General features: G+C 53.9%; 1 protein-coding gene across 1 annotated transcript; it reads left to right on the forward strand.

The window, feature by feature from the left end:
• Positions 1-1019: 1019 nt before the first annotated feature.
• Positions 1020-17477, forward strand: ISM2 (isthmin 2). The gene is made up of 6 exons (XM_036430332.2): positions 1020-1192; positions 9344-9568; positions 11253-11607; positions 13554-13694; positions 13952-14035; positions 15834-17477. Exons 1-6 carry the CDS (start codon positions 1058-1060, stop codon positions 16349-16351), a joined length of 1458 nt encoding a protein of 485 aa, XP_036286225.1. The 5' UTR covers positions 1020-1057; the 3' UTR covers positions 16352-17477.
• Positions 17478-18097: the final 620 nt, after the last annotated feature.

Genomic DNA, 18097 nt, shown 5'->3' on the forward strand with positions numbered 1-18097 from the left:
ATTCTAGGCAGTTAATAATCTGAACAGAGACAGATTAATAGGAGAAAATAAAAAAAAATCAATAACGTGTACAGGGAATTCACATAAGCATGAAATCCAGAGACAGAGAAAGCAACACTGGGTATGTAAGACATTCTGGACAAAGAAGAAAAGGGGTCTTAGATTTCAAAAGTGAGGCTAGGTGCTTTACAGGTAGCTGAGGACGAGTGGGACACATGTACCTAAGAAGCCCTCTCTTTATACCTAAATTAAATTTCGCTAAGGCAGCATCCTAAGATCTCCTTCCTAAAACAGGTTTTTCTGTCTGAATCCTCTTGGGCAGGAGAGGGGCACACATAAAGGTTCTGAGTCTTGTTTCTTAATAAACAGCTTAAAATCATCCCAAAAGGCAGCTTCGGGGGAACAAAACTTCGGTTCCCTTGGACCTTCCCTCCGAGTCCCATCGCCCGCCTGGTTGTGCAGTGTCCCGAGGACAGGCGGCCTGAGAAAACGGGGTGCAGGGCGGCAGGTGTTTCTCTGCCTCCACGCCCAGCAGGGGAGCTGGCAGTCTGGGAGTTGCTTCCAGGCCTTTCTCCCCACGCAGACCTACCTACCTGGAGTCGTAAACATTTTGCCCATAATCTGAGGGGTCAGCAAGCGCTAGGCCCTGGCTACCTCGCGCCCCAGGGTCGCCTTGGGAATGGGAGCGCCGGAGCGGGGAGGGACCTCGCCCCGAGGCCGGAGGTCTGCAAACTCCCCATTGCAAGAATTTGCTTGGGGCTGCGACGGCGACGGCGGCGGGGACAGAGAGTGGGGAGGGGGCCAGATCAAAGGAGGCGCGGAGGAGCCAGCCCTCCGGAGAGGGGAGGGGGGACCCCGGGGCGCTGACCCCGAGAGCCGTGAGCGCTCGGTGCCCGGGTCTCGGGCAGGAGAGGGCGGTGTGCCACGCGCCCCCGCGCCCCGCGGCCAGGCTGAGCGGTGGCCCCCGGGCTCCCCGCCCCCGGAGGCCGGGAGCCTAAAACTCTCCGGAGCGCCCCGAGAGGCGGGAGGCGCCGGAGCGGCGGCTTGGAGAGCGGCGATGCCTCGGCTCCCCGGCAGAGCAGGGCTGCTCCTGGGCGCGGTGCTGCTGGCCGCGCTGCTGGCGGAAGGATGGGGACTCCCCACGAAGACGCCGGGGGGCTCCCGGCTCCGGAGCCAGGCGAGGCCGGCCGAGGTGAGTGCTCGGCGCAGGGCTGCGCGCTCGGGCCCCTCCCGGCACGTCCGCTCCGGCCGCTCGGGGAACCGAACGGGACAGAGCAGCGGCGGAACCTGTGCGAAGGCTGGGCCGGGCCAGGGAGGGCCAAGGGCGCGGGGCCTCGGGAGCCCCCACTCCCACACAAGCCCGGGGAGCAGCTTCCCTCCTGCGCCGAGTGAGGAACGTGGACGCCCCGAAAGGCTCTGAGTGCATCCCCTGCAGCCGCGTGGCCAGGTGCGCCCTCCGAGGGTGCGCCCTGAGTGGGAGAGGGGTTCCTGAGCTTCAAACGGTCAAGGTGCAGCCTCTTCCATCTGCAAAGGGTTTGGGCACCTTTGGACGTGAATTGAGACAAGGTGAGGTAGTAAGTGGGGTCCTCTGACTTGCTGGGTGTCAGCAGTCCGCTAGGGACCTTATATTATGATGAACTTGGAGAAGCAGAAGAGATCACCCAGGCGTCTGGGAGCACTTTCTGGGCGGCCTGAGAGTGGGTCCCCAGGGGTGGGTGTAAGACGGGGGTGAGACCAAAGAGCGGTGTTGGTCGTGGAGAGAAACCACACAGTCTGTTGAAACCTGTGCCTGCTGTCACCGGGGATCCACAGTCCAGCGGTTCCTTCCCGGACCGGAGTGGACGTTCATCCCCATAAAGACAAAACCTGCTGGACCCGTTCCGAGGTATGCCGGAGGGAGCCCGCGTGGGAGGGGGTCCCGGCCCCGCCTCTGCCCAGAGCTGTTCTTGGAGGAGGTCAGAGCAGTTCTCCCCATTTTCTGGAGGAGGACACTGGGGGGTCCAGACAGATGTGCTGGAGATTGGTGAGTGAGTGAGGGAGAGCAGAGCTTGGCACACACTATTAGTGCCCAGGCCGCTGCCACCCTCCGGAGGCAACGGGACCAGAGGGTCCCCAGCCTGCACTTCAGGGGCATCTATGTGGATCAGGGGCTGTCCATCTTTTTTCACTACTGTCCTCCCCACCCCCCCGCCAGCCTTCTGTTTTATTTTATTTTTTTTATGTCTTTTTATTGATTTCAGAGAGAGAGGAAGGGAGGAAGGAAGGAGAGAGGGAGAGAGAGATCATGAGAATCATTGATCAGGAATCAGACTGTGACCTCCTGGTTCATAGGTAGATGCTCAAACACTGAGTCACACTGGCCAGGCTAAGGAGCCTTTTAGGCTTTCCCCCCCCCCCCACAAGTGCTCCCCCACCATGAAAGTTTAATAACACAGATAAACTATTCAGGTACTATGGCCCTTTGGAGGGCTACAAACCATTTTAGCACCTGAGATTTTTTTTTTTTTTTTTTTTTTTTGCCCCTGAGATCCAGTTCCCCCCCCCACCCCCCCTACTACCGTTTGGTTATATAATGCTTTGCTGTGCATTGTAGGATGTTTAGCCGCAGCATCCCAAGCCTATTAGATGCCTATTGCTTTCCCTCCCGGACCGAGCCAGACTTTGCTAACTGTTCCCTGAGGGACACCATCGGCTGAGAACCCACTGCAGTCCAGAGCAACTGAACAGCCTCTGGCTAGTCTAGGGGTGTCGAACTCAATCAGAGAAGGGGCCAAAATCTAAAATCCAGCCTAAATCGCGGGCCGAATGGTTTACTGAACAGTCATAAACTGTCATTGTGATGGAAACGCAGCGGAGTGCAGTGATGACAGCGCGGTGCGGGCCACATTGCAAGGCCTGGCGGGACGGATTTGGCCCGCGGGCCTTGTGTTTGACACATGTGGGCTAGTCCCACCTCCTAATTAGAGATGACAGTCATAAATTAATCACACCGGCAGTTTTTCTACTCATTTGGCTAAATACTTTCTATTTAAGTCTTACTGCTTTGTCTTGTAATTAATTTTGGTAGTTTTTCCAGATCTTCCTGCAGCGGAGAGGATGAGTTATTTCAGACCCAAAGTCCTATCCCCAGTCCCCTTAGGGCCTGGACGAGCCCTCAACATGTGAAAGCAAATTAGTGCCATGAAGGGAAAAAACAGCGCTTGGAGCCTAGGGCCTGGGATTCTGGTCCCAGGGGATCATTAACTCCTGGGTGAGTCACCTTGGGCAATTTCCTGACATTTAAAATGAGGGGGCAGGCCCTAGCTGGTTTGGCTCAGTGGATAGAGCGTGGGCCTGCAAACTGAAGGGTCCTGTGTTTGATTCCAGTCAAGGGCACATGTCCAGGTTTCCGACTTGATCCCCAGTAGAGGGCATGCAGGAGGCAGATGATCAATGATTCTCATAATTGATGTTTCTGTCTCTCTCCCTCTCCCTTCCTCTTTGAAATCATTAATTTATTTTTATTTTTATTTTTATTTTTATTTTTATTTTTATTTTTATTTTTTAATGAGGGAGCTAAGTTGTTCTGTGCTGCCAAAACTGGTTTGGCTCAGTGGATAGAGCATCGGCTTGCGGACTGAAAGGTCCCAGGTTCGATTCCGGTCAAGGGCATGTACCTTGGTTGTGGGCATATCCCCAGTAGGGGGTGTGCAGGAGGCAGCTGATCGATGATTCTCTCTCATTGAGGTTTCTAACTCTCTATCCCTCTCTCTTTATCTCTGTAAAAAAAATAAAATTAGTTGCCCTGTGCTGCATGGGTCAGTGGTTAGAGTGTCCTGCCCCTTCCCCCACCCCCAGCTCCCCAAAGAGTCAGGGTTTGGTTCCCACTCAAGGGCACATACCTGAATTGCAGGTTCCCCGCCCTGGTCAGGCACATGCAGGAGGCAACTAATCAGTGTCTCTCTCACGTCCATGTTTCTCTCTCTCTCTTTCCCTCTCTCTCCATCTCTCCCTCCATCCCTTACATTCACTCTAAAAATCAATGGGAAAAATATCCCCAGGTCAGGATTAATAATAACAAAAATGAGAGGCTAAATCATCTCCTACACATCAAAGGTGTTAGTTGAGGCATTGCTGAGAGAATGCAGACTGCCATTGTAAGGCCCTTGGGTGATAGGTCAGAAATGACCAACTCAAGGGCTTTTATGAAGAAGTGGAAGGACGTAAATCCATCCGATTTAGCGGTGTAGGATGACTGGGGGAGTGAGCATTCCCTGGGCCCTGCAGAGTTGGTACAAAGATGTTAGTGATGTCATTCCCTTGTCACACCATTCTGCCTTGGGCATGATTCCCCTTTTCCAGATGAGAAAACCGAGGTGCAGAGATGTTAAACCTAGCTGGGGTTGGGAGCCAGGTCTGTCATTTCAAGAGCTACACTGAAAACCTTTAGGTTTATCTTTGCATATCAATTTGAAATCATTAGCATTCTGATCAAAACATGCCACCCCCTCCCCCCTGGGCAGGCCTGTTGCTGAGACCCAGTTCACCCTCCTGTCCAATGGGGTGCATGCTTGGAGTGAAAACACAGTGCACATACATGGGTGGCACCGCAGTTGCCAGGGCCCGGGGGCAGGCAGTTTGTTACCAGGATGCTGGACAGGCAAAGAATAGCACAGCTCTGCGCATTGGGCATCTTCTGTTCTAGTGAAGATCAGAATAGTGCCCAACAGCCACTGTGCCTAGCATTTTGTGTTTCTTGTCTTGTTATTCTCATTTTAGGATCGAGGGAACTGACAGTGGATCCAATGACTAACCTACAGTCACACAGCCAGTAAGTGGTGAGCCAGGATGCAGACCCAGCTTGGCTTAATTCTACAGCCCTGGGCTGTAGTCTGGCACACACCACTTCCTAGGCAGGCAAGGAAAAACCTCCGGGGGCGGGGAGTGGTGCTGGGGACGCTGGGCATAGCTTGGGCCATGCTATTAGGATGTGATAGAGCAGCGGTCGCCAACCACTGGTGGTCTGTGAGGTCCGGAAAGTTGGTGATCGCTGTGAGAGAGGGTGATGAAGATTAGAATGGGCAGGAGAAGAACTGAGAGGTCCTCTCTTCCAGGCTGCAAGGACTATCCTGCATGAGGGGGTCCCCTGTTGGGCAGAGCTGGGGAGGTTCATGCAGCAGCAGCAGAATGAGTCGCCACTTTGTGCTCTGGCCAGTGTGGCTTAGTGGGTTGGGTGTTATTCCATGCACTGACTAAAAGGTTGCTGGTTCCATTTCCGGTCCCAGCACATGCCCAGGTTGTAGGTTCATTCCCCAGTAGGGGGCGTGCAGGAGGCAGCCAAACCAATAAATGTTTCTCCCTCTCCCTCTCTCTTCCTCTTTCTCTCTCTCTCTTTTTTTTTTTTAAATACATTTTATTTATTTATTTATTTATTTATTTTTTACAGAGAAGAAGGACGAGGGATAGGCGTGTTTCTCATAGAAACATCAATGAGAGAGAAACATCAATCAGCTGCCTCCTGAACACCCCCTACTAGTGATGTGCCCACAACCAAGGTACATGCCCTTGACCAGAATCGAACCCGGAACTCTTCAGTCCGCAGGCCAACGCTCCATCCACTGAGCCAAATCGGTCAGGGCCTCTCTCTCTTTAAGCTATTAAAAAAAAAAAAAAAGAAAAAAAAAAAAAGAAAAAAAATGAAGAGCTAAGCGCAGAGGAAGGAGCCTCCAAGCCTGGGGCTGTCATACACGGCATAGGCATGTTTAGTTAGCACCTCAGTCCTGGTCCATTGTCCAGCCAGTTGCCTGGTGCAGGGGCTGGATTGCAGGAAGGGAACTGTGGGGTGAAAGGTCTCACCTGCCAGGTGGGTGACTCTGAGAAGCACGTATTTTCCCGCAGCTTGGCCTCTGACACTCACAGGGGAACCATGTCTCTGTGATGCTGAGCCTGTGGCCCTGCCTCCTTCTTCCTCCAGATCATTCTTCTTGCTCTTAGAGCTTGGGACACTGGAAAGCTGGTTGTGAGAGAGAGGGAAGGGCAGGAACAGGGAGGCGCCTGGAGGCTTGCCTGCTCGTGGTCCCAGGCAAGTCCCCAACCTCCCTGACTCTCGTCTCCTAATCTCCTCCTCCCTTTGGCTCCTCACTGGCTTGTTATGAAGATCAAAGGGAAAATGGATGTGAAAAGCAGAACATCCTGTTCTAGTGTTTTGTTCATCGCCACACTCGGGCCCCCAGAGTGGCCGGCAGGGAGCCAGAGGGGCAGCCCCTGCCTGGAGTTGGCAGAGCACAAGGGTTAAGAGCACAGAGTCCAGCCAGAGCTCCTCTGACCCCAGCCACAGAACTTCACCTCCGATCCTTGACTGCCTCGTCTCTCTTTTTAAAAAATATATATTTTATTGATTTTTTTTTACAGAGAGGAAGGGAGAGAGATAGAGTTAGAAACAACGACCAGCTGCCTCTTGCACATCCCCTACTGGGGATGTGCCCGCAACCACGGTGCATGCCCTTGACCGGAATCAAACCTGGGACCTTTCAGACCACAGGCTGATGCTCTATCCACTGAGCCAAACCGGTTTTGGCTACTGCCTTGTCTCTTAAGTTGGGAGGATGCTAGTACCTGCCCCAGGAGGGCTGGAGTCCATACATGCAGGGAGCCCGGCCTGACCTACTGTGTAGTCTGTGGGGCTCAGTGCAGAATGGGGTGTGGGCCTCCGAGCATTCCTCAATGGCAGCAGAGAGCATAGACCGGGTGCCGGGCCTTGGGCAGGTACATGGGTCACACAACCTGAGCCAGCGCTGGTGCTGGAGGGTGTCTCTCAGGAGTACTCTTATTACAGGGAGGGGCCAGGGTGGGCTGGGCGAGGCTGGTGTGGACCAGCGAGGAGAGGGAAGTCCAGCTCCCTCCCTCTGTCCGGGGTCCTCCAGCTTGGCCCAAGAGGCAATTGCTGTTGCATGCTGGGTGCTGTGTGCGCAGCCTGGCTCTGTAGGGATGGGCTGGGGCCTCAGCAGCTGGTGCTGCGGGGAGGGGAGGTGCTGGCCTGCACCTGGCAACTGGATTTCATTATCCCAACAAGTTCCCGACCCGGGGCAGAGAGGAGCAAGGGGAATGGGGGGGCTGGGAGGGGCTGAAACAGGTTAGCAGGCAGGCAGTGCAATGCAGAAGGCTTTGTGGGGATGAGGGCTCTTGTGTTAACTGGGAACACATGGGTCAAGGCTGCTGGCCAAGCCTGGGAGGGCACATGCAGGTGTGTGTGTGTGTGTGTGTGTGTGTGTGTGTGTGTGTGTGTGTGAGAGAGAGAGAGAGAGAGAGAGAGAGAGAGAGAGAGAGAGAGAGAAAATGGAGATATATCTCAGTACTGGCATGTCCTGCTTTTCGAAAGTTCATATTACTCCTCTTCACTTTTAGAGAACTCACATCAGTACCCTATTTTTGCTAACTGAAAAAAATCTGAGAGGATTTTTGCTTTTATGGAAAAAGGGGGAACATATAGCAGCAATAAAAAATATAGTAGGAAATATTTTTTTTAAAGGTGGAGGGAGGAAGCAAAAATAGCGTTGCAGTTTTGTTTTGCCGCAAGCCCATACAGGGGCGGTGCACTCCCAAGCAGCGAGAGAGCCACTGCCTTTATCACAGTTAGAATTAGTTTCGGTTTGGGGGGCGGGGGTGGTCTGGGAAGGCTGAAGACATTTTCCATGTGAATGAATGGTCATTGCTTCTTCACCTGACACCATTTCTCCCGGTGAAAGGTTTTGTAGGAAAGCCCTGCTTTCAGATAGTGGGGAGAACCGGTGTAAATTCTACATCTCAGGACTCTCTGAGTAATGTGTCCTGTCTTCTCTCCACCCCCCCCCCCCCAAAAGGATGGAGTTGCCTATTTGAGCCTGCACGAAACTCCACATGCAAGCTTAACAGGTGGGGGCAGTGTCCTGGGGGCATGACAGGTGTCCTTACACAGGCAGGCGGAGTCTCAGAATTAATTCGCTTCAGAACGCTGGGGAATATACCTGCCCAGGTCCTCTGTCAGTGGGCAAAGTGGAAGGTCTTCAGGCCAATCGGATGTGAAAAGCTAACACAGTGCCTGGAGAGAGAGGCACCTCCTCCCTCCCCTCTGAGAACCATCCGTCATCACCTCTCAGTAACATTCCCCGGTTAACTGCCACGACACTTCAAATTTAATTTAAAAAGGTCCACCCCCTGCGTCTATAGACCCTTATGGCGAGCAAATGGTTCATTGCATGCTTGCCACACATGAGGCACCTCATGAGACAGGGACGGCGTTTCCTAATTTACACAGGGAGAGACTTGGGCAGAGAAAGTAAGCTGCCCCCAGCCACACAGCTTGTTACCTGGGTAGAAATTATCCTAATTTTACGGATCAAGTTGAATGAGCTAGTGAGAGGCAGAGCTTGGATGTAAACCCAAGCTGGTCTGACTCTCCAGAGCCCATGTTTCTCAGCCTTACCACACTGCCCCCAAGAAGATGGGAGGTGGGCTCCAGGCTGTGGCAGGGATCAGAGTAGGCTCATGGCGCCTGAGGCTTATAAGGGTGGTTCTGAACTGTGCTCTTTCTGCTCTGGCATGAAGACCTGGGCAATGGCTGCAGCCTGGAGGTAGGTGGACGGCCCCGGTGTCCCACTGTCTGAGCAGATGGGCCCTGGAGCGGAAATCAGAAACAGCTAGGATCTATTGTACCTTTCACCTGCTATCTGTGCTGCAGTGAGGATGGTGCAGTGTGGCCCCCTGGGCACAGGCTGGTGGAGGGAATTAGCTGGCAGCCAGCCAGCCATGGGAGCAGCCTGGAATAGGAAAAGGGACCAGACCCAGGTGGGCAGGCAGAGACAGGCAGCTGTGGTCAGGGATGCTAGGGAATCCACATGGGCTGCTGGGGAAGGCCAGCCAGTGGGGAGCTCTGAGGGGAAGGGCACGGGCCTGCTGCCACCCAGAGGCCTTCCTGGGGCTTCCTTCTCTGACTTGTGTGGCAGGGTGTGTTCTCCGATGACCACAACCTGGGGGATTCTCAGGCTGCAAACTGCACTTTGGAACCACTGCCTTCCCTCTGTGGGCCTCAGTTTCTTTCTCTGTAAAATAAGGAGGATGGACTTCCATGTGCAGAAACCTGATTTCAACCCTCCTCTCATGCCTCATGCTGGCTCTTTGTCCAAGTGCTTTGTGGAAACAGCCCCACTTACCCTCCGAGGCCTTAAAAGCTCTCATGTTTGGTTATACAGTCACAGAGAGTCCGTGATCTGGTCACACCCCAGGGCTCCTGAATTCTCCTCTCCCCCCCCCCCCCCAGGCTTTTTTGGATCCACATGGGGCAATCCCTGATCTCAGTCACCTCTTCCACCTCCGTTCTCCCCCTTAGGTTTCAGCCTCCCCAGATCCCAGCTCTCCTAGGGAAGAGGAGGAGACCCCACTCCAGGCAGGGCCACAAAGACACAAGCACTGGGTTATCACCGAGCCAGCAGCTCTGACCCCAGAAGACACAGCCCCTCCTGGCACCCAGGAGGACACTCCCTTGCTGCTGGAGCTGCAGACGCTGCCAGGATTGGCCAACACAGACTTGAGTACCTCAAACCCCGATATCCAGGTGAGAGCTGCAGGAGGGCCATGGGCCCAGTGGGCACCAGGAGAGGAGCTGGGCTCAGGGGCTCAGCTCTGAGGTTGGGCATCCTGTCCTGCCTTTCTTGGAGGTGCGGGTGCTGTGTGGGGTTGGGGCTGTCTCCATGGAGTTGTTGTGGGGAAGACCTGCTTCTCCGCTTTTAAGCTGCAGACCACGGGACTCCTAGTCCACAGCAAGGGACAGACAGGGCCAACCTGGCTGTGCTGTCATGGAAACCAAATGAGCAGAGAATGCTTCTTGAGCTGCATGAGACTTTGGAAACCCAGGGGTGGCCTTGTGGAAAAGCCTAAAGGTCTGATCCCCACCCAGGCCCAACCCCTCATGAAGTCCCCTGAGGGACTGAGTACAGTGGGTGGGGGACCGACATACCACACTGCCAGTCCTGAATTCCTAATGGTAATAATTCTGCATTTTTTGTGTAGCATCTACCATTAGAAAACACTTTCACTGAAAGAGAAAAGTATAGAACAGAATGTTGTATCAGAAATCAGAGAGCTGGACAAGATGCCTTAATGAGCCAATTAGTTAGGAGTCATCTTTATTGCGCGCAGGTTCAGAACAGATTACCTCTGTCAAATCTGAACACCCAAAGGAGGAAGCATTCTCTTTTTATATCTTTTCAGGTCCTTGTGTAAGTTATTTTTACAGACAATTTGTAACCTTGAGTATATAGCATATCTAACCAATACCTGTCACATCTATACAGACAACTTGGAACCTCGAGTACATATCCTATCTATACAGACATCTGTAACCTTTGGTACATATCTATACAGACACCTGGCATCAGTATCAGCATATCAGTCCCTAGCTTGCAAGGTCAGACAATTAAGTTTATATTTTCTATTATTCAGACTAAAACAGTTATTTTACAGAATAAGAGACTGTCTAAAAATAACAGAGTAGTTCAAACAGCAGTTTCAAACAGCAATTTTCCAAAGGAGGGATTACTATGCTTCATTAACTATAAAAATTGTTTAAAAGTATATGTGTGTACACATGTGTATATATGTAAAACTCGGAACGTTAATCACCAAAATGTTCTCCTTCAGTGATGGAATATGGGCAACGTTCACTGCTTCTTTAGATTTTGCTGTTTCTCCCACCCCCCCCCCCCCAAAAAAAAAAAAATTTGTTCAGTGACCTCAGATTAATTTAAAAGAACCCCAAATGATGTTTTTAAGGTTCACTTTTACATAAATGATTCCATGTTTCATTTCCCCCCTCCACAATGTGGTGAGACAGAGCCCTTGCTCGCCCCCCAGGGGCTGCTCTGAGGATGTGCTGTCTCTGCTCTCACTTTCTGGTTCTACAAGGAAGAAATGGAGGCTCAGGGCTGTTAGAGGCCCTGGAGGCTGTGCAGCCTGCAAGCTGGCGGGGTCAGAATTCAAAGCCAGCTTCTCTGACACATGCTAGAGCCCCCATGCGTGGCCCCATCTACGGCCAGTTACACCCATGTCTGAGGTAGTGTTGGGGAGTCTAGAACCTTCAGGGGATTCTGATGCACAGCCAGGTTGTAAGCTGTGACCCCATGTGCCCGGGAAGGCCAAGAAGGTTGGTCCTCTTCCTCCTTCCCTTGTCACATTCCCTCTCCTTGGTGTCCAGCTCTGAGCCTCCCTCGCTGACCAGCCTGGAATCTCTCTCCCTGCAGGTGACCATCGAGGTGGTGGAGGACCCCCAGGCCAAGGTGGAGAAGGATGTGCTGGTCAAGCCAAGCAATGTCTGGCCCTTCGGCTGGTTGTCTACCGCCATGGAGACCTCCAGGTCCCTCCTCCAGGACTACTTGAGGGGAGAGGAGTCGGGGTCCAGTCTCAAGGACAGAGCCCCAAGAGAAGAGGAAAAAGCAGAGGAGGAGGAAGCAGAGGAGGAAGAAGCAGAGAAGGAGGAGGAGGAGGAGGACTACCTTATAGACTATGAGTACAGTGAGATCGAGGAACAAGAGGACAATGATGAGGAAGATGACAACAAGGAGCAAGGCTGGCTGTACCCCTTCAGGGACTTCTATGGTGAGCATCTCCATCTTGGCATCCCTGGTTGCTGCCCTTCAGGTCCAGAGTGGAGATGGGGGTAGAGAGAGGGCTGAGAGCTTCCTGGGCAGAGGCAGCTGGGGGACCAGGAGCTTAGGCCTATACAAACATCATCATCTGCTAAATGGTAACATCACCCATAACTTGCAAAGTTTTTGCCCAAAAAAAACATTTCACCTTCACAACAGCTCTGAGATCCCCTAAGCAAAACAGACATATTAATATTATGTACTGTATATACTAGAGGCTCAGTGAAATTCATGCACTGGGGAGGGTGTCCCTCAGCCCAATATGCACCCTCTCTAATCTGGGACCCCTCAGGGTCCTAAACCTGCAGTCGGACATCCCTCTCACAATCTGGAACTGTTGGCTCCTAACAGCTCGCCTGCTTGCCTGATTGCCCCTTAACTGCTCCCTTGCTGGCCTGATTGACACCTAACTGCTCCCCTGCTGGCCTGATTGCCCCCAACTATCCTCCTCTGCTGGCCTGATCACCCCCAAGACTTTTATTAGTATAGATATTCGTATCTATCAGTTTCCAACAAATTGCAAAATATTATGAATCCCACCATTTGCAACTGACCTCATTTTCAGGCTATGTGGGTTTGAACCCCTTCTCTGCCACTTACCAGCTGAGTGACATTAGGCAAGTTACTAAACCTCTCTGTGCCTCAGGTCTTTCCTCTATAAAAAGGAGAATAGCACAACCCTTTCTACATAGGATTGGGTACAGAGGATATTAAGTCAGTTAATACATTTAAAGTGCCCGCATGTAGTAAACACAGTATCTGCTATTTTGATTAGAAAACAATACGATATAGTCTGTTCAGAAAATGTCACCTAGAGCCTGCCAACCCTCCAGGCAGCCATTTTTATTTTTGCACATCATAGTTCAGGATCTCCTGGGTGCAGACCATCTCACACATATTTGCAGCCATTCTCTCCAGAGCCTAGCTGTTTCATCAATGGATGGAGGTCCCTATGAAATGATGAAGACTAAGTTATAACAGCCTGTTCCCAGTTTTACCAACATAATATATTGAATACATTAACAGGCAGAACTTTCATGACTTTTAGCTTTTCTTCTATTTATTATCCTTAGACTCTTGGTGCCGCCTGCTCAGGTCTGCCAGAGAGTGAGAAGAGCACTGGCTGTGTCATTACTTTGGGTGGTTTCCCCAGAGAGCCCTGTGCCCTGCCCAGCCACAGGGCTGTGGGCGCAGACAGGGTGTTTCAAGTCTCTCAGCAGGACCCGGCCCCTAACATGGGCAGCAGGGATATTCATATGTACACTGTGTGTGTGTGTGTGTGTGTGTGTGTGTGTGTGTGTGTGTGTAGTGTGTATTTTATTTCAGAGAGGAAGGGAGAGAGAGAGAGAGATAGAAACATCAATGATGAGAAAGAATCATTGATCAGCTGCCTCCTGCATGCCCCCTACTTAGGACCAAGCCCCCAACCCTGGCATGTGCCCTTGACTGGAATCAAACCCCTGACCCTTCAGTCTGCAGGCCAATGCTCTATCCACTGAGCCAAACCAGCTAGGGCAGGGGCGCTCTTTAATACTCCCAGGAGAGTATTGTCATCCTGGGTTTTGATTGACATAAAAACTGCAGCTCAGAGATAGAGGGGGACTTGCTCAGGTCGCCCTGACAGTGGCCAGATGGCCTCCAGCCCAGATGCCGTTTCCTCCTTGTTGCTGTGTTGGCACAGAGTATGTGCTGGGTGCTGTGCGGTCTCTGTAGGGCCACCTCCTGCATTTGCACAGGTGTTCACCGCACCAGGGGCCGGAGAGGGGCTGAAATCTATCCCCTGCTCCATGCCCTGCCACAAGTTGCATCCTCCTGAGAAATTCGGCCAAAGGCGAATGTTCTCCAGGGCAGCCTGTGGGCTGTGCTCACTCACCCCGGCTCCTTGCCTTGACGCAGATGACGAGCCTCCGGAGGAGTGGGGCCCCTGGTCTCCCTGCAGTGGGAGCTGCGGCAACAGCACCCAGCAGAGGACCCGGTCCTGTGGCTTCGCCTGCACCATCACCCAGACCAAGGACTGCGACCTGCCCCACTGTCCCGGTGAGACAGCCCCAGCTCCTGCACAGGGAGTGGCTCACACACTGCGCGTGGTCCTCTGGGGATGCGGGCAAGTGAGCCTTGAACCGGGGTGGTCTTGGGAGAGAGGATTCCAGAGCTCACAAACATGGTGGTCCTCCCTCATGCCCGCCTGTCCCAGACACTGTGGGCACCAAGAGCCTCGTGAGGGCTGGGCTTCCCCATCGGGAGCACAGAGGCGCCTGGGGACGCCACCAGCCTGACCTCCTCTCTTCCCAAAGGCGCCAAGGACAAGGACCCCTCAGATTTACCCAGTGAGGAGTGGCCACTCCTGGCCTTCAATGCTACGGATACTGTGGACCCAGGTGAGTGGAGGGCTAGGCCCTGCCCATGGGGAGTGAGGGAGAACCTCTCTCTCTCTCTCTCTCTCTCTCTCTCTCTCTCTCTCTCTCTCTCTCTCTCTCTCTCAGCATCTCATGGGCAGGAATCTCACTTCCATCCATGGAGGCAGAGAGTCATCTTCCAACAGGAAGGTTAGCCTCCCCAGCAAGGGTGCCTCAGCGTGTCTCACCCTCCGGAACAGGCCCATTGGCCTCCCCAGCTTTATATATATATATATATATATATATATATATATATATATATATATATATATATATATATATATATTTTTTTTTTTTTTTTTTTTTTTTACAGAGAGGAGGAAGGGAGAGAGATAGAGAGCTAGAAACGTCGATGAGAGAGAAACATCGACCAGCTGCCTCCTGCACACCCCCCACCAAGGATGTGCCCGCAACCAATGTACATGCCCTTGACCGGAATCGAACCTGGGACCTTTCAGTCCGCAGACCGACTCTCTACCACTGAGCCAAACCGGTTTCAGCAAGGCCTCCCCAGCTTTAGATTCCTGCTGGGAAGGTCTCCATGGGAGCTAAAGAGCTTGGAGCCCATCCTGTGGGGCATATTCTCCCGGCAGTAGGATGGGACAGGGACATTCTGGCTACTCCCGAGTCACCCTTGACTCCTGGGCAGGCTTTGCCTGGGAAGGGGGTGCTGCCAGAAGTGGACCGGGTTTAGAACTCTGGGACCCCTCCCTCAGCAGCTCGGAGTGGGCCACGTCTTCACCAGCATATCCAGTGTCGGGGTCCCTCGGTCTCTCCTGCCCCTTGCAAGGAGCCAGGAGGCTGTGGGACCCCCACCCCTCCACCTCTTCCCACCTGTGCAGAGGAGGCCCCTGCTCAGTGCCACAGCCGCTCGTGGTTGGTTTCAAAGGTCAGAAGCCACATTTCCCAAGGCAGAGAGATGGGGGAGGGCAGCCACTGGGGGCCCAGCGTGGCAGAGTGACTCACCCAAGGTCATATGGCCTGAGAAGGGCAGAGATGAAAACAAGAATGGGCCAGTGCATAAAATCAGGGTGGGGCAAATGTCAGTTTCCAGTTGTGAGTACCCAAAACAGTTTATTTTTGTACTGTTATTTATTTATCTATTTAATATATTTTATTGATATTTCGCAGAGAGGAAGAGAGAGGGATAGAGGGTTAGAAACATCGATGAGAGAGAAACATCGATCAGCTGCCTCCTGCACATCCCCCACTGGGGATGTGTCTGCAACCAAGATACATGCCCTTGACTGGAATCAAACCCAGGACCTTTCAGTCCGCAGGCCGACGCTCTATCCACCAAGCCAAACCAGTTTCAGCTGTACTATTTTTTATTAATTAGTGTATTATTTTCCTTACGAACAAGTGCAAACCTACTTGTGCCCCACCCTGTACTGAAACATTTTCTTACTAATTGGTTTAGCCATTCTCCCTGCTCTCACCACCCAGCTCCTTCCCCGGGACCTCTCCTACCACCCAGCATTTAAAGGAACAGCACCGCAGCAGAGGGAGGCCCTCTGGGCCCCTCCTCCAGCCCCTAAGCCTGCATCTATTTCAAACCAGGGCCTCTTGCTTCAGGTTGCCTGGCACTGTGTGGGAGCGGAGCCCCTGTCTGTCAGCAGTAGGGGCCAGGTCAGGGTGCTCCCAGATTTGGCCCTTAAGCCCTTACTGACCTGGCCACCCCTTTGCACCAGCGGGGGGCTCTGGCCTCCTCTCCACCCATTGGCCCCGCCCCCACCCCAAGGAGCTGACCCAGCTTCCCCCACTTCCCTGCCCTCTGCAGGTGTGGACCACTGTGAGAAGTGGCTGAACTGCAAGAGCGACTTCCTGGACAAGTACCTGAGCGAGGTGCAGCAGGACCTGCCCAGCTGCCCTTGCACATACCCCCGGGAGGCTGCGCACAAGACCATGAGCCTGCAGGACAAGCACACCGGCCGCAGCGTCCAGTGGAGGGACGCCAGCGGCCCGGGAGAGCGCCTGGACATCTACAAGCCCACGGCCAGCCACTGCCTGCGCTCCCTGCTGTCCCAGGACAGCAAAACGCTGGCCGCCCAGCACTGCTGCTACGACTCTAGCCACCGGCTGCTGACCCGGGGCAAGGGCGCCGGCGCACCTCACCTCATCAGCGGGGACGTCTCCCCTGAACTGCACTTCAGGGTGGACAGGATGCCCTGGATCATGTGTAAGGGGGATTGGAGCCGCTACCACTCTGTGCGGCCCCCCAACAATGGCTTGGCCTGCCCCGCCAACCCTCCTGAGCCCGAGTACCTGGCCCAGCTGCAGGAGGCCAAGGAGTACTGAGGAGAGGGCTGCTGTGCTGAGTGCTTCCCTGGCAGGCCCCGGCCCCTGCCCCTGCCCCTCCTCAGGCTGGGGGAGTGCAAAGGCTTAGTCTGTGAGGCTTGTGAACCCCAGGCTGGTCAGCACCCGAGTGTTGGTTGGGGTTGGGGAGATGGTTGAAGGGGGTACAGGCTCAGGCAGGGTGAGGGGAGGAGCTCAGCCCGCAGGTCCCTGGGGGAGCAGCGGAAAGCTAAAGGGTGCTGTCCCACCCTGGCCGCTCATTTCCCTCCCCGTCCCCTGGAGCTGGGCTCTCCGGCCCTGGTTCTGCACACAGGTGTGCACCACTCTCCACACGGCCTGGTCCTAGGACCTGCGGCGAATCACTTAGACCCCCAGCCCCGAGGGCCAGTCCCTTCATCTCAAGCCCCCACAGCTGCCCTGGGTGACCCACTCTCATTACCTCTGAGTGGCTGCACCTGGCCCTCTTGCCTACTGGCAGCCACTTAGCAAAAGGGTTTTATCCTCAGCTCCGAGCTGCCTTTCGGAGGACACACTTCAATCTGGGGCGGAAGCTCTCAAGGGACAGACAGGCTGAGGCGACCCAGCCCAGGTAGGCTCCAGGCAGGGACGGGATCACCAGGCCAGGTCCCCTTTGTCCCGCCCACCTGTGTTCTGTCCGGGCGGTGGGAGATGGCGCTGCTCCACATGGGGGAGTGGCAGCTTGCCACAGCAGCCAGGCTTGGGGTGCACTCAGAACCAGCTCAGGAGGTGCGGCATGCTCCTGGTGCCCTGGTAAACCAGTTCTCCAGGCAGAGAGTCAGGGAATCCTTGAATGTAGCATTTGGGCAATTTCTGTGGTGTAAATTCTCTCACCATGGCCCATCCCAGGCTCCCATGGTGACGTCATTGAATGCACTGAGTTCAGAGTTGGGGAGACAAGCACCGTTGGCTCTCCCCACACACCTTGTGCCTCTTCCTACCTCCCCTCACCCCCAGCCACACTGCCATGCCTTCCCGGGGGCCGCAATGCTGAAGTCCCACCGTCCCTGCTCACCAAGCCTCCGCAGGGTAGGGGATTTCACTGCTCGCCCCTAGACAGCGGCCTTGAAGCTCTCTGGGATCCTCAGCAATAAAGCACTTTACTTCCCAAGTCTGTCTGTCTGATGAGTGTGTGGCCCAGCAGGGTAGCGTGGGTTGCAAGCCTTTGCTTACAGCCCACGCTGGATCCAGCTCCCACGGGTTTCATGTTTCATTGGTGACTGCCTTACCCCGTTGGGCAGGCGGGGCTCCGGGGTGCAGGGATTTGACCAAACTCACACTTGCAAAGGGCTGCCTGGGAGGCACGTTCACTTCTGAGTTTTTTGGTCAAGGAGGTAAATTGCATTCACTCCGGAGGAAGTGGCCCCCCTTCCCCAGGTAACTTGCGAGGGAATCCAGCACAGAGCTGCCCAAGGACTATACCTATAGGGTGGCAGCGATGGGCCTGGCCCCAGCCTTAGTTGGCACCCTTACCAGACACCCTGCTGTCACTCCTGGCCTTTGGGAAAGGAAAGAGACACATCAAGGAAGCAGAAAGTAGATCGAGGCAAGGTGTTTCCAAGCTGCCACTTGGAGGAGCCCAGAGAGCCACATGTTTCCAATTAGCATCGCAGGTCGAGGTGAGTTTATTGGTCTGGTCCTGGACCAGTCTAAAAATACCCCAGTGCAATTAGAATATTACAGGGTCAGAGAGGGCAGGATCTCAGGTCACCAGATGGAAGCCAAGTTCTC

The sequence above is a fragment of the Pipistrellus kuhlii genome, unplaced genomic scaffold, assembly GCF_014108245.1.
Source record: "Pipistrellus kuhlii isolate mPipKuh1 unplaced genomic scaffold, mPipKuh1.p scaffold_m20_p_1, whole genome shotgun sequence".
In the NCBI taxonomy this organism is placed as follows: domain Eukaryota; kingdom Metazoa; phylum Chordata; class Mammalia; order Chiroptera; family Vespertilionidae; genus Pipistrellus; species Pipistrellus kuhlii.

Coding starts and splice junctions, on each gene's coding strand:
- ISM2 (XM_036430332.2), top strand. CDS start 1,058: ATGCCTCGGCTCCCCGGCAGAGCAGGGCTGCTCCTGGGCGCGGTGCTG. Junction 9,569..11,252: donor CCTCAAACCCCGATATCCAG/GTGAGAGCTGCA, acceptor CTCTCCCTGCAG/GTGACCATCGAGGTGGTGGA. Junction 14,036..15,833: donor TACGGATACTGTGGACCCAG/GTGAGTGGAGGG, acceptor TGCCCTCTGCAG/GTGTGGACCACTGTGAGAAG.